We start from the raw sequence: 24346 nt of genomic DNA, 5'->3' as shown, positions 1-24346 counted from the left end.
ATGTAAGACTGCTGTACCATTTAAAAGAAGATTTTTTTTTTTTTTTACTTAAGGTGACTGTGACGGGGGAGGGGGTGGAGGGGTGTTGTGGAAGAGACACAGGATTCGACTTTGCAACGCAACACAAGTACCCAAGATTTATTTACAAATATTTACAAAGGACCGTCACTATAGAGCAGCAGCACGGTAACTCCTAGGGCCAGCAGTGCAAAGGAAATTCACCTGACTGTACTAGTGATGGTACAAAGCACGGGCACATCTACACAAGCTGGTGTGCAAACAAAAGAAATACTAAAATGCAAAACACAGTGGCAATACAAAGCTACAAAATAAGAGTTGCTTATAGTCGGGCCCCCCTGCTAAGGGAGGTACGGCTGCAGAAACCGAACTTGGATGTGATATTAAATCCCGCAACTAAATACTAAGTCCTGTCCACACACGGTGACCACGGACGTTTTCTCTAGTTGCAAGCTTTGTTTTCCCTTTATTTGATCCATTGTTCTCCACCACAAATGTTCTGGCTAATCAGCCCGTGGTTGTGTCAGCGGCTGTCTTTTATAGCTACATACTTCTCTGGGACATGCTCACCAGACAATCACGGAACAGCGTATCACAGGCAGAGGGTGTGGCTCTTTACATTCGTCCAAGAAGCCAGTGATGGTACAGGGTCCCAGTTACACGTGGCAGACTAGGATTCAATTAGAATGATGGGGTTATTATCTTTATTGTGGCCTTAAAATATAATAAAACAAACACCTGTAATAAAAGATAACTGATATTTTTTGGCATTTTATGCATTGTTGGTATCAAATAATTGCACACAGTTATCACTGAGTAGTTTTTTTGTTATGTGGTATGTTTTAAATGTTGCTTGTGAGCAGTTTGAAATTTGTTTTATCATTATAAATTGTTTCCCCCTTTCAGTCCAGAAAATTTACAAATTATGATTTGGAGAAAATAGCTTTGAAAACTCAACCCTTTGTTTGTAAATGTGTTACAAAATACGGGAAAAGGCTGGTTTGTTGGAATGCAGTACACTCCCTCATACCCAATGTGATGAGCAGGTAACATGTGCTGCCTGAGTCACACTGTGAGTAAAGGACAAACATAATTAAAAGACTTACGAATGATTCTGAGTCAGGCAGCCAGTCATAGCATAACCAACAATGAGGCTACACTCAATAACCGTGCTTGTGGCTTCCTTCAGATAAACATGAGTCTCCATACCTTTGTGGTCCACTACAAGTCTGTTTCAAGAGATACGTATTTTTTGTAATTGCCTGCTATCTCCAACATAGCACTTCATAGCTCTCATAAATGCAAGGTTTGCTTCTCCAGATCAAGTTTTGCGGCGACAAAGTTTGTTGTTTTAAAACTTTTGAAATGCACACAGCTTACAGTAATATGTTTGTGTTTACGGAAGCAACTGAACTAAAGTTAATTCATGAATAATATATGTTCATGACTTATCTTTCTTTATATTAGGCTACAGATTTACAAACACTTTCTAGGACACCGCAGCCGCTAACCTGACCATGCTAGGTAATGGATATTGATATGACTGCTTCAGTTCAACCTCAGACCTCATTTGTTTCCCATCACTGATATGTGGAGGTTTCCATGACAGATCTTTCTAGTACTGGACTGTTCAGCCAACGTTCCTCACCACACCCTGTCATTAGATGAATCCCCAAGTGATCCACTCTGCCGACGCAGTTCCCAGAGAGAAAAGTCTTGAATCACACTAATCCCAGTAAACATGCCCTCTCTCCCAATAACACATCAGTCTAGATTTTGTATTGCCTGCAACCAAGGGATTTGCAGTACAGGGGTTCTGATAACCTGTCATTCTTTGGCCCAAACATTTTGGACCTTCTCTTCCCATTTCAGTGGTGGTTAGACAGGCTGAAACACCAGAGCATCAACTGTGAATCGAACATTCCAAGCTATCAGATCCCTCCGACTAGGTTAACAGAAAATGCCTATTTAAAATCTTTACTTTCAGGTAGTCTCGCACTTCTGAGATCATTTACCCTGGGGAGTGAAATTGCCCCAGCCGTTTCAGTGTCATTAAGCTTCATTGATATGACGTTATAGCTTGGATTCCTGACTTGCATCTTTCCCAATTTCTATTTTAGAACATGCATGAATAAAATTGAAACCTCAGTATATTGTGTGTTGAAAGACACCCTTACGTTCCTGGTTCCCAGATTTGACTGGGATTTTCCATATTCTTTGAAAGGGGTTTGTTCTTTGTTTCATTCCTGTCTTGAACTACAGCATGGTGCAACAGGCATGTTATTAAAATGAGTTCCGGTACATCATGTTCACAAAACAGTATCTGATTTTCAGTATCACAGACCGAAGAGTTTGACAGATGTGAATGGCTGCTGTATGTCACAATATGCAGGCACCTCTATTCTGTTTTTTAGTTTGTTACAACATGGGGAAGATGCAGAGGGTATAATATAGTGAAGAACTGTTAACGTGTGCATCCCATGTAAGCATGGGATAACACCGATACTGTGCCTATTTACTATATTAAATTCTCATTGCTGTTGTATTTGAATGCAACCAAGATGTGCTTCCCATCTGTTGCATATATTTAAAATTGACCAACAATGTCAGTATACCATTCTTTTTTCACACGGAACGATGATTGAACGTCATATTCTCGGCATTGAAAGGGAAATTCCTGGCGACTAAGTTCAAAAGATACGATATTACAGGTGTAACCTGTTTAACAATGTAAAGGAGGCAATGCATTTGCACACAGCAGTACTAAAAACGAACTTGAACGGGAGGATTATTATTTTAATAGCCTGGTTCATATACCGCACAAAACTGAGAAGATGAAGACGAATTGTGGAAATATTTATAACGCAGCAGTTATTTTGCATAAAGGATAGTGTCTGTAGTTAAAATAGGATACAAAAAAAGTAGGAAGTTCTAAGCCTTGACAACTCCTCCTTAAGCAAACTTATTCACAGTTTGAATTATCTAGAAGTTCAGTGAACATCCAGTTTCAGCTGCTAGCTACTCTCTGTCTCTGCTTAAGCATTTAAAAAATGGTGGTTCATTCCAGCAGAATGCAGATCCATCTCACATTTTCTGTGTGATCTGCAAACACGGCCCCAGAAAGCTGGAAGCATGCATGCTAGTAAGTATTTGAATTATGCTATTGACGTCAGCACAGTCATTATGACCCTCCCAGCACTATTCCCCTGCCAAAAAAAAAAAAAAAAAAACCCAACAAACTGCAATGCAAGGGCAGCAGCTTGATTCTAATCTTGTTTTTGATACTTTGCATAGATTAACTTCACCAGAATATAATACGTGAGAAACAGCCCATCCGGAGGATTGTTAAATGAAAAAAGAATGTTCTCCTTTCAGAAAGGAATGAGAATCGGTTAGATTCCAGTCAGAAGGCAGTATTTACATTCAATGCATTCAATTAGGAAAACTCCAGATTGGTTTGAAGCCTGTGTTTGTTATTCACAATAAGAGGTCTTGCTGGGAGGGTTCATTGTATACATCTATTACACTCTGCCACAAATGCAATCTAGGATTAGAAACCAATGGGATTGGTCAAGCAACTTCACAATTACCCTATTACTTTTGAAAGGAGTAGTGATTTCCCAAATGAACGTACAGTATATGGATGGTTCACAGTGGATTAAGCAAAAATAAATAATCATTGAGTGAGGGACGAACAGATCAGATCAGTCTCTTGTGCTGCTAAGGAAAAGTTTCCACTTCCAGTCCTGCCTTTATAGTAACCCCCAATCCCCCACACGTCACCTCCCACCACTACCTTACAAAATGATTCTGAGTAATTTAAAGAAATATGTGTGGTTCACATAAGGCAAAGGCTTTGTAAATCTATGTTAATAGGCTCAGTCAAGGCAAATACAGTTCATAAAACAATACTACCATTGATATCTATTCATACACGTCCACACAGTTCAAATCAGGGAAAAAAAAAAAAAAGTCTTTATGTTACAAAATATTATTACAGATCACTGTTAATGACATTTCCAGATTATATCTAGTATAATAATAATAATAATAATAACAAAGACAGACCCTTTCTGCAGCACTCGATGGTAAAGTAATTGAATGTCTGGCTTCATGCACATAACCAACACTTCATTCACAGCAGTTCAAACACAGTGGCAACAGTAAAGCTCTTATTAAATTCAACTTGAATGCAAGGTAAAAATGTGCTGATGGCGATTAATTACATGCACTTTCACATTAGTGCTTGAATGACCTACAAGGTAGCACAACTGGAACTGAACTTGTCTGCCAGATGCATAGAAGTTGAGTCATATTTTGCCTTTGGGCTGAGGTTGGTCTTTGGGTGACAGCAAATGATGGGAGCTTTTGTTCTTTTGTTCTTTCCTCCAACCATTATAAGAAAACAGAATGGCTAGTTATAATGTAGTTTAAGTCAAGCGACATACATGTACTCTAGATTGTGATGATACCAGTAGCTTGCCAAAGAATGGAATTAGACTATCCAGTGCTTGCAGTATACAAAACTACAAGCATGTACTTCCTATTATGTTTCCAGCTGTTTTGTTTTTACCAGGATAAGTTTTGTTTTTAGTAAGAATATGAGGTGGTGCAACCCTGGAAAAAGTCATTATTCCTTCAGAGATATGTTGAATTAGCAATCCAAGAACGGTAAATACAAAATACTGATAGTCACCTGACTTCAAGGAACAAAAGCCCTTATAGTGTTAATTAGCAAAACCCTATGCAATTGTAGTCTGACTGTTTTATTAATGCAATGGGGGACTGAAGATTTGTGGTAATTAGCTATACTATTACAGCTGTTTGAGATAAATAAACAGTCCATGTGCTATTGCATTGTTATCTGCAGATGCTGTGATAGCTTGTACCCATCCAGTATCCACTATGTCCATTACTGCTGTCCTTGGTTGTCACTTCCAGTGTCCAATAGTCCATGTCATGTTTTTGTGGTAAAAGAAGTTTGTATTAATTTCCTGTCTCATACGGCCTCCCCAGTGAGAACTGTTACTCTGCACATCACTGCCTGCCATGTATGTTGTGGCTCTGGAAACGCCCTTCTACGTGTGTGTGGCTTACCAGCTTTGAAGTACATGTCTCATGTGAAGAGAAGTAGAGTAAGTGCGTGTGTGATGTAAAGGCTAGCAAATTATCATGCAGAAACAAGTGTTTGAAAAAAATATCCTAAAGATTAAAACTAGGACAAACAGACTATACACAGGCTACTGGAATTCCACTGGAATAGTTTGTTTCATGTGCATGATGTTTTAATGGTTATTTCAAACTTTTTTTAGTAAGCTGGTATGTTTGTATGTATGAATGAATGAATATATCCCCTTCAGGTCACACATTTGTAATTATGTTTTTAGAAATTTTAAACCGTTTGTGTGAACTCTATGGAGTTTGAGTTGTCCTGCCATAACTTTTTGAAAAAAAAACAAAAAACATACATGCATTGTAAAGATAGATTATCATAAATAAGAAACTTAACGTGGTACAAGTGTGCACACAGCGACTGAAGGGGAGAAGCAAAGTTGTCATTGCATGAAAAATGAGAACTTTTCAGTTCAATCTAATATATAATTTATTCATATTAATTATTTGGTATTCTGGAAGAAATTTATAGTGTAGTAAAGTAAATCAATTGCCAGAATAAGTTCTTCATCACAGTGGCTTCCTGCAAAAATCATTCGTAAATGCAATATTTTGGTCAGTGTTAGCCCCTTTCACACTGACACTCCAACCCAGGTCCCGACCCGGGTTCTGGCTACCCTGGTCATGTACCCTGAAACCACGTACCTGGGTCAAACACGGGTTAACCCAGGTCGCAGTGACCCATCTCAGGAAGTGGATCAACACGCTTTGACCCGGGTTGAGTAAGACAAAATGCATGACGGCCGTTCGTGAGCTGACAAAATAGCAAACGGCCGCGCCTGCATGAAGGGTTCACTTCCTCAAGAAATGTTTCTGTTTAACCTTATTTTTGTTGCTTGAGACACACCATGAGCCACATTGCAGCAAGGATGAAGAAACATTTGCTCTAATCAACATTTAACAAGTGGCTTACGGGGCATTGATGCGTGCATTGTGTACTTGCGTCTATCACCCAGGTGAACCCTGCTTTATTAAAAGCAGTGTGAAATCATGTAGCCGACCCGCATGACACCAGGTCCTGTCCCGGGTAGAGCATGGCAGTGTGAAAGCAGCTTATGCTGCCTGTAAATCCAGGCCAGGGTTTTAGCATACTTTGGCTCAGACCAAACTGAAGGGGAGGTTTTGATTTGCTTGGCAAACGAGGAAGAGCATGATTCTCTCCTTATCTCCAGCCAGGGAATGATGTTTTTCAGTCATGCTGGACTGCAAACACAGATATCCTTTGATTGTGGCCAGATCTAAGAGGGCTGGGGGGGGGGGGGGGGTCTTATTTAGCACACAAGTGAAAACCGTTTTCTCTCTTGTGAAGCTGTCTGGGCAGCAGTTTCAAGAAGGGATGTTATGAAAAGTTTTTGAAGTACCTTCTGAAAATGAGAGCTGACTGTCCATAAAAAATAAAAACCCAAAGTGCAAGATTCTTCTGCTGTTTGTCTTTAGCTCAAGAGCTTTGTCTTAGCTTGTTTGTAACTGTACAGTGAGCTACAAAATACTGTAGAATTCTGCCTTCTGAAGAAAAGCGTCATGCCCTTCAAGAAACAGTTTGCTTTTCCTCATAACCATAAGTTTATGATAATGAAGCTGGCAGAGGGAGGGGTCCTCCCACTAACTTCCTCAGAAAGGAATATCTGTTAAGCTTCTGTTGACAAAACTAACAGAAACCAGGAGGCGGGCTTAGCAAGTTTGACAAAAAAAAAAAAAAAAATTGATGTAGTAGCAGAGTGAGGGCAAAGCGATGTGTTTTAACTCACAATGAAGGAGCACTGTGCGAGCCTCAGCAGTGTGGGTCTCAGTTGCACTAGTGACAGTAGCACGAACACCATGGAGCAGATCAAGCCTAATTACATGTCCATGTGTTTGTTTGCAGAAGAATCTTATCAAAAACTAGCTATGGAAACCATGGAGGAATTGGACTGGTGTTTAGACCAGCTTGAAGCAATACAGACTTATCGGTCCGTCAGCGAGATGGCATCCAATAAGGTAAGGAATTTAATTCCACTGTACTGTTTGATGTACTCACTAATGTAAAAAGAAAAAAAAAAAGTGCTTTCTTGGGAGTGGGGAAGGACCAAGAAGGAAATAGGATATGGGGGAGATTTTGATTTTCTAGGTTTTACATATGATTTTTAGTAATACATTTTTTTCTTTTTTTTTTAATTGACAGCAAGTTCAAGAGCCCTAAATTGCACAAGCCACACTTTTCAGTAGCCAGTTTTTTATATATGTTCTGACTGTTTGACTCTTATGCCATATAAATCATAGCATAACACAAGTGCAGCTAACTTATTTTTTTCTGAATGCCTCTGAAGTGCTTCTGGATGAGGTGAAAGTTGTTGAGTTTCTTTCTTTAAGTAGATTAAAAGAAGCAATCTAACATGTGATTACTTCTGGAATTCTACGGCTATGCCTTGAGGTTAATCCACAAAGATACTTTATAATACACTAATATCATCTGCCTATTCAATCACAGTTTAGCATTTTGAGAGTTCTACATGTTAGAATATTGTTAAATAAAAATTAAATAATCAAATTCCAATAACCTGTGTTTTTTTTGTTTTTTTAACAAGTTCTTTGGATAAAGCAATGCTAGATAACTGACCCTGTCTTTCGTTATTTCATGCCATATTGTGCTTTGTTATTTCACTGTGGTTTTAACACATTTATTCTGAAAAACATTCTGCTACCCTATTGGACAACAGGATGCTCAGCTTTTAGTGCATACATTTGGAAGTGACAGAAAAAACAAAACAATACAAAAAACAGTGTGGCGACTATACAAACAGATACTGATCTTCCTGTCCAACACTTTTGCCAAGTTCCTGGCTTGGCAAGACTACAGCTATGAAGTTCATTCCTGACTGTGAGCAGGCAAGCCACAGCTGTCAAAAGTGTGATTTCAATTTCCTGTCTCCTTCCTGATCCCTGTTCAGACAGACTACAATGGCACCAATAACAGGGAAACCCTTTCAAACTTAATTTTTTTTTTTAAGTTACCAACGTCATAGGGGAGAACAAAAGATCGCAAATCATTTACAGCAAGATTATATTAAGAATCGTGTGCTGAAGCACATTGACCCCATGCGCAAATAGGCTTTCCTAGCAATTTGTCTTGCTGGGACTGTCTTGTATATAAATTACATCACATTGATGTTACTAATTAAGCAATGAGATTAAATATTAAAAACCAGTACTGCGTATTTTATTAATCTTTGTACAAGGTCTGAAGTTCTGAGATGTACAGACCTTTTATTTAACTGTATGTTTCCAAATAAGACATTGTTACTGTAGAATCCAATATTAATTTCTGATAAGACATTGTTACTGTAGAATCCAATATTAATTTCTGATAAGACATTGTTACTGTAGAATCCAATATTAATTTCTGATAAGACATTGTTACTGTAGAATCCAATATTAATTTCTGTTGGATGCACTAATTCATGTAAAATATACAGGGCTTGTCTTTATTTATCTGTGTTGTTAATTTAAATCTCAAGTGTGTGCTCTGGAAGTCCTGTGGTTGGTGTTGCTAGTGCATTAGTTGATTTGAATAATTTAACTGAATGAAAGCAATACAAAAACATATATTTTTTTCTGTCTTGTTGAATATGGCATTATGAAAAGTAATTCATAATTTGTTTTTACCTGGAGGTGGAGAGTTACTGTACTGCTTCTCACCCAAGTATTACTGAAAAACCACAACAAAAAAGCAATAATGATTTGTTTTAGTATAACCCCCACGTTTGTTTGTTTGTTTGAAGTTTTGTCTTCCTGCCTTCTCATCGTATTTTTATGTTTGCCAAAAGAGCCCCAAAACACGAAACAAAGTTTATGAAATATCAGACTTTTCTCTTTCCCGAAAGCTGTAGTGGAGCCTCACCTGGGGCTATACAGTACATAAAGAGTCATATTTCCTGTAAACAGGGCAGGTTAAAGCCACGACTCACAGGGGAGATTCAGACAGGCAGTGACACTGATATCTGATGCCTGAGCTTCTGCCTTGCCTGTTATAAGTGTAGCATTTAAGTGCATGAGAGTCATTAGCACTATCACATTTACGAATTTCTGTCATATTTTTTTTTACGATTCATAAGGAGAACCACACTTTGAAAAGCATTTAAAAGCAATATCTTGAACCACTGACTGGTATTCTAAAGGCAAACAAAATGGAACTGTGTTGGTTTCAGAAGACAGTAAACATTTCCTCGCTAGTAAAGTTGTGGAAGCAGGTAAGCTCAACTTCTATAGTAGCTGAAACTTTTGTGCTTGTTCTGTATGTTTTGAAACAGAAATCTAGAATAGGCTTACAAAATTTTAGGTGTAACAGTTTTCTTTTTTTTCAACATTTTTTACAATGGCCTGTAAATTTTATTTAGAGTGTGTTCTTTAAATGAGCAAACATGGATTTAGGGGGGAAACAAACCCAGCATGGAGATAGTAAATTAGTCATTTGAACTAACATAAAGGGGAGTGTCTGTCTATCACCTCACTGTAACCATGCCTCATTCTGCTGTACTCTGCCAGGGACTTTTTAGAAGCTGTTGGAAGCTCAGTGTTTTACGTTTTAGGGGAAAAAGTAATTAATATGACTGTGCTGTTAAGTAACTTTTTTTAGGAGTGTGTCTACCCCTTGGTTAACTTCCTAGAGTTTCTTTCGTTGAAGTTTAAGACAGAGAGATTACTGGAACAAGGCTTTGTCAGTGCAAGTTCCAGTTTAGGTGCTCCAAATTTCTGAGAATGCCTTCCTTACACAAAGCAAGCAGAAATGTGAGTATTGCTTTAGGATCCTGTAAAAACAGAAGTGCTAATATAACTCATTTTGCACAGCAGCCTCTGAATCATTGCTTAGATTGTTTTCTGTGATAAGAAATTAAGCCATGAAATGAGCACTGGGCGAGACTTATTAACAGCATGCATGTTTGAAATGTATTGCTCGGAATGATGTAGAACCGACTCCTGGTGAAATTACCAAAATAGGCATTGCACACACGTTTCTATACTGTAGAACTGTTTAAGCTTATGTAAGATTCACCATCAAGTTATTACTTAAAACATGTGTGGTGGAAACAAATAAACATACTTCCAGTTTATCAGTTAAGAGATGGAAGACGGCTGCTCTGAGGAGGTTTCCTGGCAGGAAGTGTAGATGTTTATTAGTACAGTAATCATGCCAAAAATATGGCTGATGACTGCATGTAGAGATGGCATGTTGTGACAGCTCTACCAACGTACATGTTTTGTGTTAATCTGTGAAGTAAGCAAAACTGAGTCACACGAAATGGGGCAAGCGGTGCCAGTCATATTTTTCGTATTTATTCAATGATGTTCTGTTGTTTTTCTGGTAAATGACATACAGTGTAGTTATAAAGTTAGTTGTAATTATTGGGAAAGGTTGTAAACAGTAATGTTTCCTTGAGTAATTTGACCTTCCAATTCATAAAGTCAGTTATTGCACTTAATCATTTACAATACGTGTTAGTTTCTAAAATGCACGTGCAGTAAAACACATAAAAACTATTAGGCTTAAGATCTTCCACCTTATAACACATTGAGAAATAAATTAAATGTAAAACCTTATTCTCGCTTTACAGGATATTAGACTAGGGTGTGTGAACTATGCATCAGCTGTCACTTACAACAACGTCTCACTCGAAAGACAGAGCACAAGGAGGTTCAGTGACTTGCTCAGGGTTACAGTGGCTGAACTGGGATTTGAATCGGGGACCTGCTGCTTACAAGCCCGTTTCTTTAAATGCTAGATTGTGATGCACTGTTGTTAAAATGCTGGTTGCAGGCGATAATCAAAACTCATGCACTGCATTTGTAATGAAGTCATCATCCAAAAAAAAATAAGTTACTGTGGACAGATGGATTTTATCATTGCATAGGCTTGTAACTTCAGAAGACTTAATGCACCAACTTCATTAGAGATTGTTCAAGACGGTATAAAATGTACTTGAAGCTGAAGATCTCTGACTGCAGCATTTTGATTGACAGTGTATAGTATTTCCATTGAGATGCACAGCATCCAGGCAGTCCTACAAGGAGATCCTACTGGTTAAAAGAAAACGGTGCATCTATTTTTCTGAATAAAATGTTTTCAGCCTTCATTGTTAGAATGAAATATATTTGCTGCAGTCTCAGTTGTCAGAACAACTTAATCTAGCATCGATTAACAGGATTCACACAACATTGCTCACTGGTGTGTACAAAAGAGCACCTTGTGGATTCTCCCTCAAGGCACTGCAGACAAATGGCAAAATATTGTATTAGGAATTGGCAACAGTATTGGAGGTTGCTGTTGCTGTTTTGCAAAAGAAAGCATATTATTCTGAAAATGCTTTAAAAGACAAATCGACAGTAGCTTATATTTTAAATGGTATTTAATCTGTAGGGTTTTTATTGCATGCACAAGCTGTACATATCATGCTATATTAACACAATACCCCTTTTGTAATGATGTGAAATGCAGCATCTAATTCGAAAAAGGGAATTTGTCTGGTCATTTTGGATCACCAATAGTCGTTTGTATTTTTTTGTATTTAATTGCATTGATACCTGGTGTAAAACGAAGTACCATTATAACGCCTCTATAGTTAAGTAAGCTTCTATTATAAATCATAAATTTGAGATCTGAATAACTCAAGCAGTTTAAAAGCAGTTAAACGTATAAAATTCATCAACCCGTTTTAACTCTGAAACTAGAAAAGGGGTCTCCTTAGAATAAAAGGGGGTGTTTAAAAAGAGAGTTAAATTCCTATGTTTCAGACTGTTTTCAGCCACCCATACTGTAGCTCTCAAACTGCAGGTGGTTAAACATGCTGTCCAGCACAGACATGGGTGCCTGAAGAGCCTCCACACTGCTGTGTGTGCTGCGGCTCCCTGATGGAACATGGCTCAGTTAAGATTGCTCTCATGTACAAACTGAACCCCACTCTCCCTGGTTTTGGGGGTGTGTTGCAAACGTTACGTTATCTTAACGTAGCTTGTCCAACAATTTGATAGTTTTTATTTTTTTTTACTGCAAAGGTGTTTGGTAAAGCCACACCTGGTTTATCTCTTACAGTACTGGTCCTTGCAGAAGCATTTAATAAACACACAGCGCTCTGCATCTAAAAAACAAACCTATATTGTGTGTCTTGCATTAAAAAAAAAAAAAAAAGTGAATGCCATAATAAATCAATAAAACATTTGATTGACACAGGCAGTCATTGGCAACCTGTTAATTTAAATTAAATAAAAAAATTGAAAGAAATAAGTAATTAAATTAAATACTAACACATAATTGCCATTGACATGCTATGGTGCCTTATTACCCATTTCGGATACTGTATTTAGAAACTCATAGCCTAGCTTAATATTACCCATTTGAAACGGAGCTAGCTCTTCCCACAGTAAAAGAATCGGTACAGAAACCGGACATGAAAGCTTTGATCTGCTGTTTGCTATTCCAAGCACGTCTGCACATAGATGCAAAGCTATGCATTCGTCTTAAAGCTTCCCTCATTGTGATGTTTGCTGCTGCATGGCAAAACACCTCTCCTTCCTTGTACACTAGATGCTATTTAGATAGAAATCTAATGAAGGGTTTATTATTCCAAGATACACTCAAAACAGTAAAACAACTCAAATATAAAGAGATTGAAAAATGGATGTACAGTACTAAATGCTCACCTACAAAACAGTTCCACTTAATCATTAAAAATGTCACAGTAGTGCTTTGATTTTTAGGACATGAAGATTAATAACAGCATTGATAAATTATGTTGGGGAAGCCTATGCTGTTGACATATTGTCCGTGCGATGGTTTAGAGGAGTCCTTTCTGGGGGTGGGGAGGGGGTTGGTGTAAGCATGTGACTTCATGGCAAGCTTGGCTGAGCTGTGTTTATCAGCGCTATGATTTGAAGGGAAACCTCACAGTAGCAGCCCTGGGAGGTCATGTGATGCTGTTGCCATGGCATTTAAAATGATCATTTGATTGGTTGTACTCAGAGAAGGGTTTCACCAGTAGATAAAGTGTAGGTGATGTCATTGTAAGTGGTAGGAATACCAATTATTGTGAGCAGCCCTACAGAGAAAATAGCCATGTCTGTTTAATCATCAGGATTCCGTCTAGATTTACTGACAGCCCACAGATCCAACACAAATAATAAGAAGTTCTCATGAAGTCCGTTAATGTCCCTGTTTTAAAACCAGTCATGATACATGCATTTGAAAGCACAGCCGACAATCTGTTGTGCATTTTTAAATGTAATAACACAGTCAGTCATCATAATGTTAATGTGTAGATAACAGTGCAAGCATCTCGTTTTGAAGGTCAAAAAATATATTTAATTTTTACATTTTTGTATCGTACTGAGAATTTGGAAAACACCAAACTCATTTTATTCAAACGTCTTCTGTGTATTTGTGATATGTATAAGGTTTTTTGCCACATCTCTTTTTTTTTTTTTGTTTAACAAAGTAACCTGTACAATAACAATATATGCTTTCCCTAATAGGAGCAACCTGCCTTTAAAAATAAATAAATAAATAAATAAAGCATTGCAGCACTGTGAAAAGCAAAAAAAAAAAAAACACCCTTGTTAATACATAACTGCAGTGCCGAGTTGAGAGAAGGGGGGTGGGGGAGCGACTCCTGAATTTGTTTTGCATATGTAAGCAGGGGGCTTCCTCCATTTTCTGTCAAATCATCTGTGCTTTGGGAAAAGAAGAGTCTGAATTCTGTTGCTGGGGTTGGCAGACCAGATCCTTCCAGTGCAAGTTACCGGATCGTCAATAATCTGAAGCAGGGACCCCCATCAGCTAGCTAAAGCATCCAAGGCTTTTCATAATTCATCAGCTCCTGCTGCTGCAAGCTAGCAAACAGCACAAGCCTGGGATTGATCCTGGCTTCTTCATCCAACCCCTGATTTCATGCTCTCCTTCTGCCTCTGAGTGGACAGATACTTTACACAGTCCTGGTGCAAACATGGAGTGCCAAACGTGGTTGTCTCTTTTAGCTGATAACAGACAATTTGGGGCATTTGGGGAATTTTGCTGCCGTTGAAGTGGAGAGTATTTTGGGTTGCGGAATACCTTTGACTGTTTCTCCTAATCTGGTATAAGGAGTGTTTGAGGCTGTGCTGTAACGGGGTCAAAATGCCTGAGACAAACTATTTACTGACGGTTTCTTGGGGTTACATCAAGGTGGGTAAATTAGCACATATACAGAATGGACTTGTTTCATTTATTCCGGGGTACGCTGGACTCTCATGGGACTGAGCTGACATGCAGAAGCCACACCGATACTTGATGTGTGCAAAAATGCCTAGCATGCATGTTGCAGAAATGTATTTAGACTTTTGTAAACATGTTCGAAAAAGCGTTTTGGAAGATGTTGGCACTGTATACAGAAACATCCACTATAATTAAGTTCTCTGCAATAGACAGACTTGTGCTCATTCAGGTCAAGAATAACCTTTGTTGCAACATAGACCTTTTTTAAATAAGGATAAATGCATTGCTGTTAAGGGAGTCATTTTTCAATCAAATTGCAATCATGCATACTGGTGTTTTCTTAAGTGTCACTGAAAATAAATGCAATGATTGTTTCCTCAAATAAATTAAAATCAAAGGGGTATACCTTTTTTCATTTTATTAGATTGATCTTGGTTTAAAGCTCTTATTTTAAATGATACAGTTCATTATGAATGGTTGGTTTGTTACATTAAGAAGTTGTGGCGCAGTGCTGGGATGCTGCTCAGATTGTATCTGTTGTCATCAATGCAGGACTAGTCACCCTGTTATCTGAAATAGCCACAATATGGAACAATAACTACAATGACTGTTTGTCAATGTAAATGTGTGTGTTCATATACAGTACTGCATTAAGAGTGAACGGCATTACTCAGTGTACTGATAAGGCAGCTTTAAAAGTGCAATGAAATCTAAGTGCCACGCTCTTCTTTCTGTGTTTCAGTTCAAAAGAATGCTGAACCGGGAGCTGACACACATGTCGGAGACGAGTCGCTCTGGAAACCAGGTGTCAGAATTCATTTCAAATACCTTCTTAGGTAACTAGCCTTTGGGTTGTTGTTGTTTTTTTTTTCTTTTAGAGCTCAACGCAAAAAAGCACAGATTACAACATACTGGTATTTTTACATGTTCTGCCACTTATTCAAAATAAGGGGGGGAACTAAAATATCCTTTTGATGTGTTATAACAAAAAGGGGATTGAAACAGAACCAGTACTTTATAAAAAAAAATTTTTAAAACATTTTAAAAAGTGCAAATCTCAGATCAAATTGTACGGTTCTCTCATCCCCTTCAAGACAAAATCCATAAACACACTGGTTGTGTAAGTTCCTATGTAATGGAAACTAGACATTACAAGTACAGTACGCTATCCACCATACCCTTATGCATTTCAGTGCACATGCACACTGTATATAGTACGGGTATATTAATTGGAACACAGAGGTTATACTGTGTACATCACCCAGTCTCAGGTAGATAGTGAAAATAAAAATCGCTTAGCTAGTTAATGCAAGCGTTTTTTTTATTAATACAGAAGGCAATGGAACAGCACTGGTTAGGAGAAAAATCAATCTTTCTCCTACTTAAGCATCTGCGCTTGTAGCATGCTGTGTTTCACCGCAGTTGATTTGCACCAGTGGTATTTGCAGCCCTTCACTGATGGATTTCTGCATGTAGTGTTTTCCTGCTATTCAGCATCCGTTTTTTGTAAAGTAATGGTCTTGAGAGCAGATATAGAGTGCAAAAAAATAAAACCCAAAAAAGCAACTGTTGTGGCAACCCAAGTTTGTTTTTTATGTATCGTTTCGGGTTCTCTTTGACTGAACTTAACAAAATTGCTTGCCACTAGCCAAGCCCTCTGTTTTGTGAATCATCTTCAAAGGATTTAATAGAGATTTTTAAAAATGTTAAGCTCCTTTTTTTGTGTAGGGGTATTACTTTAGAGTAGACGAATCCCAAGGCAGGTTTTCCTTTACCACTGGATTTCATTTAAACTGTTGAAAAATAATAGTCATTATATCATTTAGGAAATGTGTGAATGAAACCCCGAGGTTTCTGTTGAGCTGGTAATATTTTAAAGTGCAGGGAATTCAACACTGCGGATTCCCTAATCCAGTCTTATCCAGTTTGCAGGGGGATTCTTTGCTTCAGAATCTTCCCCTGCAGTGCTTGGGGGTGGGAGGAGGGAGGAGGGGGGGCAAGCATGTATTATGCAGTAGGAGCTTGGTGGTACCCCTTGTGGAAAAGGAAACTGCAGATTCAGTGACTAACACCCAATTAGTGACAGCGAATTGTGACAGCTTGCCTTCTTTTACTTTCATGCTTTTTGAAGTTGCCCCATACAGTCATGAAGGATGGGTATTTGTTTCCTTCAGAGAAAAATGGGATTTGGTGGAATAGCAGCTGAAACAGAGCTGCCTGGGTTCAGCAGGATTTTTTCGTAGTTATTGGTTTGTTTTAGTTTTTTTGCTTAGATTATTTAAAAAGAAAAGGAAAAAAAGATTGTGCATTGGATTTCTATGAATGAAAGATCTCAAATTTAAGATTTCTTAGGATGCAATGATATAGTACACTGGATCATTGGCAATAAAGTTAAAATTGAATTGCTCATTATTATTAAATGCACAGTTGAAACAAAACAAGATATGTTATTGTTGCAGAAACACTATAACTACAACCTGAAGTGTTATTACTGTGCAATCAGTCCCATTGATGGCATTTTAAGTGCTGCCGTCACTCCTTTTCCTGAGACTGCAGGCAAGTTCGCTGCCTTAATGTTTTAAAACGTCCTCCAGTGAAGCCAATGTTGGAGCTAGCTGGACAGCAACACATCCGATTTCTGGAATGTGGATACGCAGTAAAACACATTGATACAAGTGAAGAAGCCACTGCAACCCCAACCCCTTCCCTCTCCCTGACCAAGCAGAACATATCTTTATACTGCAGTCAAGCCACATCTGGTACATGGCTGTCTGTAATGCAGATCGAGAACAGATCTGCATTGTTTTTTTCTATTGTTCTGGACAGCTGTTCATACTGTTCTGTGATCTCAGGTACTTTTCATTAGGAACTGCTTCTTCACTGAAGTGTGAAAAGCTCCCAGTGTTATGATATTAAATCATGCAACGACATGAAGTCAAGTATGTTACATCAGAATGGTTTCTCATTTAAAAACCACAGATTTCATTCTAGCCCCTTAGCATTCACTTTGGGTGCGTGTGTTTTTCTTAACCTTTTTTAACAAACAAACAAAAAAAACCTGTTGATATTTAAAAGTCGAGTCGAAAAATGCATTAACCTTTTCTGCAGCTTCAGAGTGGATCTATGCCAGAGAGATTGCATGGGAAAAGCCCTTCATTTTAATCAATTAGTAGTTCAAAGGAAAAAGATTAATGTCAGGTTGACACACTTATGAATAATTGCTTCCTTCTGTATTGCCCTGCTCGAGACATGGCAGTGTTTCAGCTCAATTACTTTCCGTTGCCACGTTCTTCAAATTAAGCAAACAATTAAAATTAAAAAATACAGCCATTACCTGAATTATTGTAGAGATAATTAAATCGGCCCCAGCAGAGGGAATATAATGGCATGCAAACTAACCAGAGCATGAAAAGTGACATTCATTAAAAGAGGAGATCTACCAGCAATTGCAGATTTTTTTTTGCTTTCAAAATCAAATACAGCTGTGAAGAAGAGCTTTTGTCCAAAATGTATTTTTGAAAAAAAAATCGTCAGAAATGTTTTAATTATTTAGGCTAAACCTTTTGTGTATCCAAAAAAAAAAAAAAAAAGGAAATGCATTTATTTTTATTTTTTTTAACAATGTGCAAATGAGCATCTTTAGTTGCCCAGGTGTGGGAGGTACAGTGATTTCTGAGCACCTGGGTCCACTGACTCACTCAGCGAAATATGAGATGTTGGAAGAACAGCAAAGCTGTTTTTCTTAACAAAAGACCTCTGTTTCCCTTGATGTAAACTAACAATGCAATTTGGGACTGAGCTTTCTGAAAAGCAGTTACCTTAACACTAATTAGGTTACAAAGAGCATGAAACAATATTGGCAAAAATGAAGGAACTTTCTTTCTGCTGCCTTTATGCAGGGTCATGCCTTGACGTTGAAGAAATTATGTAAAAATTCAAACTGCATCACAAAGAGGGGTTTTATATTTAAGCAATGGTACTTTGAGGTCAAGATCAGCGTAGCACCACAAAAGGACACATTGGATTCTAAAATTGACATTATTCCTCGCTTCCACAGACAAACAGAATGATATGGAGATCCCGTCCCCGAATTCAAAGGCCAGAGAAAAGAAGAAAAAGGAGCAGCAACTCATGACACAAATCAGTGGGGTGAAGAAACTAACTCATGGCTCCAGCCTGACCAACTGCAGCATCTCAAGATTCGGAGTCAAAACCGACAAGGAGGACCTGCTGTCCAAGGTGTGCGGGGGACTCACAGCCTTGTTACAATATCAGTACAGTCAAGTGATGCAAATCAAAACAGAGGAATGGTTATGAAAAAAAGAAATGTCAAATAGAAATAGTAGAAAAGGGATATTTTCATATTAATTAACTAGGTTTGTGCAATTTACCCTGATTAGCTACATATTTTTGAAATACAAGGCTTTCTTGTAATTAAAGTTTTATTTATTTATCTAACTACAGCATTAACCCTTTCATGCATGAAATATTAAATAACTGATTTTTTTGTTCCATTGCATGCTTATGAGGTCGTCATGCATTTGAGTCTTCCATATGTCCCCATATGAAGTCACCATGCATGAAAAGGGTTAAAGAAGCCCAGTTACTGCATCAAAACAAGTAGACATGACATAGAATTAGGAATCGTCAAAAAAAAGAAAAAAGCTTATTAACCCTAGTCCCATTTAGTTATCTATGGGTTATATGTTTTGTGATCTTGCAAAGTAGCTGCCATTAGAAATGTTTGTATTCCATTAGCATTTTGTTCTGAATGCTGGTTTGCATGTGGTCGTGCCGTACATCTAACAAGACTGTTTATCTTCCCAGGAGCTGGAAGACCTGAATAAGTGGGGCCTTAACATCTTCAAAGTGTCTGAATATTCACACAGCAGACCTCTCACATGCATAATGTATGCCATTTTCCAGGTTAGTACCCTTTCCTCTCTGTTTTGAATGGTGCTTGTGTCTGTTTTGTAAAACCTCCAGAAATTATAATCCTTAAGTATGTGCAGACTGCTTCCTTTTGTTAATTAAACGTACTATTTTGGATCATTATTTATCTCGCAGGAGAGAGACTTGCTGAAGACATTCAAGATCCCTACAGACACATTTGTGTCCTACATGATGACGTTAGAAGACCACTACCATTCAGACGCGGCTTACCATAACAGCCTACACGCTGCCGATGTCGCCCAGTCGACACACATCCTGCTATCAACGCCAGCGTTAGATGTAAGTTTCATTGCTCTGTCTATATTTAGTGTTTTCTAATAGGAGAATTATATGTGCTTTCCATCATACTGTGAGCAATGAATCTAAACATGCAATGGAAGCATATTTTGGGTTGAAACTCGGTTTAATTGCCTCCTCAAAGTTGTGTGTATCACCGTGACGCCAACGTGTTTCTCTGTCTGGTTTCAGGCGGTCTTCACAGATCTCGAGATCCTGGCTGCCATCTTTGCTGCTGCGATTCATGACGTTGATCACCCCGGCGTCTCCAATCAGTTCCTAATTAATACCAGTGAGTATTTCTCTGATCACTGCTGCATTATGCCAAACATTACAACCAAATGATATACATGCTGTATAAAACATGCTGTTCTATAATCTCTGCAGGCCTTAGTTCTGCAGTGTTAGTATTGTATTTTACTGATAAAATTACAACAGTGTTGTTCCAGCTTGGAAACCTCTGTCTAATAATGTTACGGTAATTGATTTAGATTTATTTGCTGCCTATACAATTATTTATTTTACCAGAAGATTTACCCATTAACACTGAGGCCTCATTTACAAGGGGGTCATGTTTCATGAAGTCAGCAGTTTAGATACAAGTCAAGATCGGTGGACCAGCTGCAGTATCTGCAGCCTTCTCTTTTGAAGATTATTGTGCTGGATCTTTTTAATTTTGTTTTACTACTGTACGTACAGTCGCGTTATTTCTTTTCCGAGAATCATTCATTTTACAGCGACATGTTTGTCTTGAAAGAGTAAGCTGTCTCATCCTGATTTCTGAATCGATCGGTTCTGCTTGGTTTCAGACTCAGAGCTGGCACTGATGTACAATGACGAATCGGTGTTAGAAAACCACCATCTCGCAGTGGGCTTCAAGCTGCTGCAGGAAGAGCACTGCGACATCTTCCAGAACCTCAGCAAGAAGCAGCGGCAGAGTCTGAGAAAAATGGTCATTGATATGGTAAGAGTGAACATGAATCAACCCCCTCGATGTACTGCAATGCGAGGCCCTTCAGAGCCCATTAAAACAAAGACCCCTTCAGTTTATGCCCCTTTTTCTGAAGTGTTCTGTAACGTTTATTTCTAGGTTTTGGCGACTGACATGTCCAAACACATGAGCTTGCTGGCGGATTTGAAAACCATGGTGGAGACCAAGAAAGTAACAAGTTCAGGGGTTCTCCTCCTAGACAATTACACAGACAGAATACAGGTACGGGACGGAGTCTACAGCTGCTTGATTCAGACCTAACCCTTGGGTCTATAGGTCTTTCTTAATGTCTTCATGGCAACATTGAGGAAGGCTTTAATTCAAAACTCGACATTCAATTTTACAAAAAAATTATTTTAGTATTGCTCGATTTTAATCTAATTCCTATGGTTACTGTGATTTCCCATTTAATCGACATTTTTTAATATAAAGCCATTCAATTGCAATCATCTTTTCTTAGGGATAAAAGTGTATGCTGCAGTGACTAATCTGCTTGAAATATTTTAGGTTCTTCGTAACATGGTGCATTGTGCAGACCTGAGCAATCCCACCAAGTCTCTGGAGCTGTACAGGCAGTGGACTGACAGAATCATGGATGAATTCTTCCACCAGGGAGACAGAGAGAGGGAGAGAGGCATGGAGATCAGCCCCATGTGTGATAAACACACAGCCTCTGTCGAAAAGTCACAGGTAGGAACTTCGTGAAAGCATATTAAACAAAGAGGGATCAGTTTAGTCCTGTGCATAAAGCCCAACAGGGATTTTGATCCAACTGGATCCTAAAGATTCTGTTTTAAATGTGCCAGGAATCCTGTACACATGAACCAACCACAGGACTACCCAGAAGCTGTTTGTAATGGAAATCAGTTCAGATTTATAAAGCATATCTAATAGATACTTGAGTATTTATTTATTTGTTTATTTATTTTTGCCATTAGTTTAGCAAAGAAACTAGAGATTTAAATGGACTTCTCTTATTTGGATTTAACAAATGCTCATATTCTCCTTCCCTTGCCTTCGCAGGTCGGATTCATTGACTACATTGTCCATCCTCTGTGGGAGACGTGGGCTGATCTAGTCCACCCGGACGCACAAGACATCCTGGACACGTTAGAGGACAATAGGAACTGGTATCAGAGCATGATCCCTCAGAGCCCGTCCCCTCCTTTTTATGAGCAGGGCCAAGACCATCACAGCACCACGGAGAAGTTCCAGTTTGAACTCACGCTGGAGGAGGAGGGTGATTCAGAGGGGACCGAGCGAGAGAACAGTCAGGGGGAGGACAGCACGAGTGAAGCAATCTCCCCCTTCGAGAACGAGGACATGGAGGATCAGACAGAAGCGACGCACATCCAGATCATCACACAGGACGCATCGCCCGTGGACACATAATGACAGCTGGCGGCCCATTTAAGGGGCTGTTGTTGTTTTCACAGGTTGTTTAAAAGGAGTAATCCTGCAATCCAGGTTGTAATGCCTGGGGCTAACTTTGGCAAGCAGAGGTTTCCTCGTACATGCGTTTGGAGTCAGAGTTAAGCAGGGAAGGGACAAGATGAAGGAGCTCTCAGGAATTTTCTGCAGAAAAATGGACCTGATTATCAAGCAATGTTTGTTATTCTTTTGTTTTGTTTTTTTAAACAATTTTGGTAATCAAGAACAGGGGGGCCAAGTAGAAATGTTTACTGGACCAGCATGGAATTGCTGACACTACTGAGAGATTTTGTACTAAAAGGACAGGTGTTTTTGTAATGGAATGTCAACAGGTAGGAGTATGAGCTACGGACATACAGGTATTTGTAAAGAAAATAGTTTACTTTTCTGTAACATCTGTCTGAGGACTTGTGTGCCTTTTTTTACGAATTTGTCTTTTAAATTTTTATTTATTTATTGTTAAAACACAATTTTAGTATAAGAAATTAAATGTTTTTGTAAAAACAAAAAAAAGGTTCAAGAAGAGAATCAGATGTTATTATTTCTCAAATTAAGAGATAATGCAAAGTCTTCCTTTTTTCTCACATTGGGCAATATCTGAGCATTGATCAACACAGACTTTTCACAAATTACCATTTACTCCCATTTAAAAAAATATATATATATATATAAAAAACATAGTTATTCTCAACAGGTATTTAGTATACCCTAATACACTCCCCAGCATCAGTCTTGTACATGGACGCACTCCACTGTATATTAAACTGCAACTGATTAATTCTACCATATAGAGACGTTACTACGTCTGTTTGCCATTTTTAAGCATATTGTTTTATTGTATATTTTTAAATCAAGGCACAATGTCAATATTAAACCTACAGACTAAAAGTCCTGGGTTTAGCCAGTGACAGCCCTGTGCCATTCAGATTATGTAGATCCAACTGAAGCTGATCCTTAACTAAAAACACAAAAGGTATTGGATATACCCAGCTAGGGCCAAACGTTTTGCTTCACCTACAATTTGGGGATTGAGACAATTATTATATAAAATAAAATTAAAACAAGCAAATAAAAACACAACACAATTTAGATTGTTTATTTAACGTTGTGTAATCAAAGAAACTACAAAAGGCTACTGGAAGCCGTACTAGTAGTACAGGATTTCATGTTAGATTTCAAAATGTCACACTTTTTTAATTTGTCAGTTTTTCATTAAATAAATGGAAAACTACAAAGCGGTATGTAATTCAATATATTAACGTAACATTATTCAGCAGGTTATGAACTTCATGAATGTTATTCAACTTCATGAAGCAAAATGTGTTAATTCTATAGGGTGATGCAAAACTTTTAGCCATAGCTGTATACTGAGATTGTTGTGTGGAAGCCTGTATTAGTTTTTACACAGAATATGTAACAAATGTATTGCCCCTTTGGGTCAATCTTACAATTTGAATTCCAGTGATGAGGCATTACAAGGGTTTTATTAAAAAACACTATCTAGTATTTTATGTTCTGTTACACACACACACACACACACACACACACACACACACAAAGTAAAAATCTGGTAATTCTACACCAGTTAAAAATGTATTGATATTGAAATGGCATATGGTGCCATTTTCACAGGCATTTGGAGTAATCTGACCAGCCTGGGTGGGAACGGCAATGTCAAAAGCAAATGTGGATTTATATGTATTGAAAACATCACAAGGCATTAATATTCGGGTCTGTTTTTTTTTTTTTCCTTCAATTGTGTTTGAAGTATGTTTGAGTTTGGGAGCGGACACCTTAGTTGTGTCATCCTTTTGTTTAGCACCGCAACCCAAATTTGTGTTTGTCCATTGCTGTTTATAACAGTGTATTTATTACTTTGTGTAAATAATAGTATGCTAATTGTAAATTAATTTGTATTTATATGCATTAGCATTGCCTGGAAGTTGGACGTGTTAACGTATAGAAGACTCTGGAGGAGAGTCGTCTATTTTCAGGGTTGTTTTTTGTTTTGTTTTTTAAACACACAATATTAAGGAGCCTGAACAGTAACTAAAGAGACATACGCAACCCAAGCTTTTTTTCAAATGAAAACTGACTGAAAATCAAGTTTCTTGTGTATTCAGACATTGTATTAGACCTATTTAATGCTTGTAGTAACTTAACTCAAATTATACAGCGTTTTGAATGCAGATTGCTCATAATGCTGACAAATGTTAACCGGCTCAAGAAAGAAAGATTGAAAGTCTGCATTGAACACTATGTTAATAAGATTAAAAGGAGATATTTAT

At 38.1% G+C, this 24346-nt stretch overlaps 1 protein-coding gene across 3 annotated transcripts in view; it reads left to right on the top strand.

The window, feature by feature from the left end:
* Positions 1–23293, top strand: part of LOC121330864 (cAMP-specific 3',5'-cyclic phosphodiesterase 4B-like) — an 86544-nt gene extending 63251 nt beyond the window's left edge. For 2 of the 3 annotated variants that reach the window (XM_041277741.1, XM_041277742.1), the window contains 10 exons: positions 7055–7167; positions 15150–15243; positions 18465–18646; positions 19235–19333; positions 19475–19639; positions 19829–19928; positions 20446–20600; positions 20727–20849; positions 21135–21317; positions 21651–23293. In XM_041277741.1, coding sequence (XP_041133675.1) covers positions 7055–7167; positions 15150–15243; positions 18465–18646; positions 19235–19333; positions 19475–19639; positions 19829–19928; positions 20446–20600; positions 20727–20849; positions 21135–21317; positions 21651–22019 — 1583 coding nt within the window. In that variant the 3' untranslated portion in view covers positions 22020–23293. Of the gene's footprint in view, positions 1–7054; positions 7168–13848; positions 14378–15149; positions 15244–18464; positions 18647–19234; positions 19334–19474; positions 19640–19828; positions 19929–20445; positions 20601–20726; positions 20850–21134; positions 21318–21650 lie in introns of those variants that run through there. The other variant, XM_041277740.1, reaches the window with a different exon arrangement.
* Positions 23294–24346: the final 1053 nt, after the last annotated feature.

The sequence above is a fragment of the Polyodon spathula genome, chromosome 18 (assembly GCF_017654505.1).
Source record: "Polyodon spathula isolate WHYD16114869_AA chromosome 18, ASM1765450v1, whole genome shotgun sequence".
Lineage (NCBI taxonomy): Eukaryota > Metazoa > Chordata > Actinopteri > Acipenseriformes > Polyodontidae > Polyodon > Polyodon spathula.
This window is presented reverse-complemented; position numbering and strand designations above follow the sequence as displayed.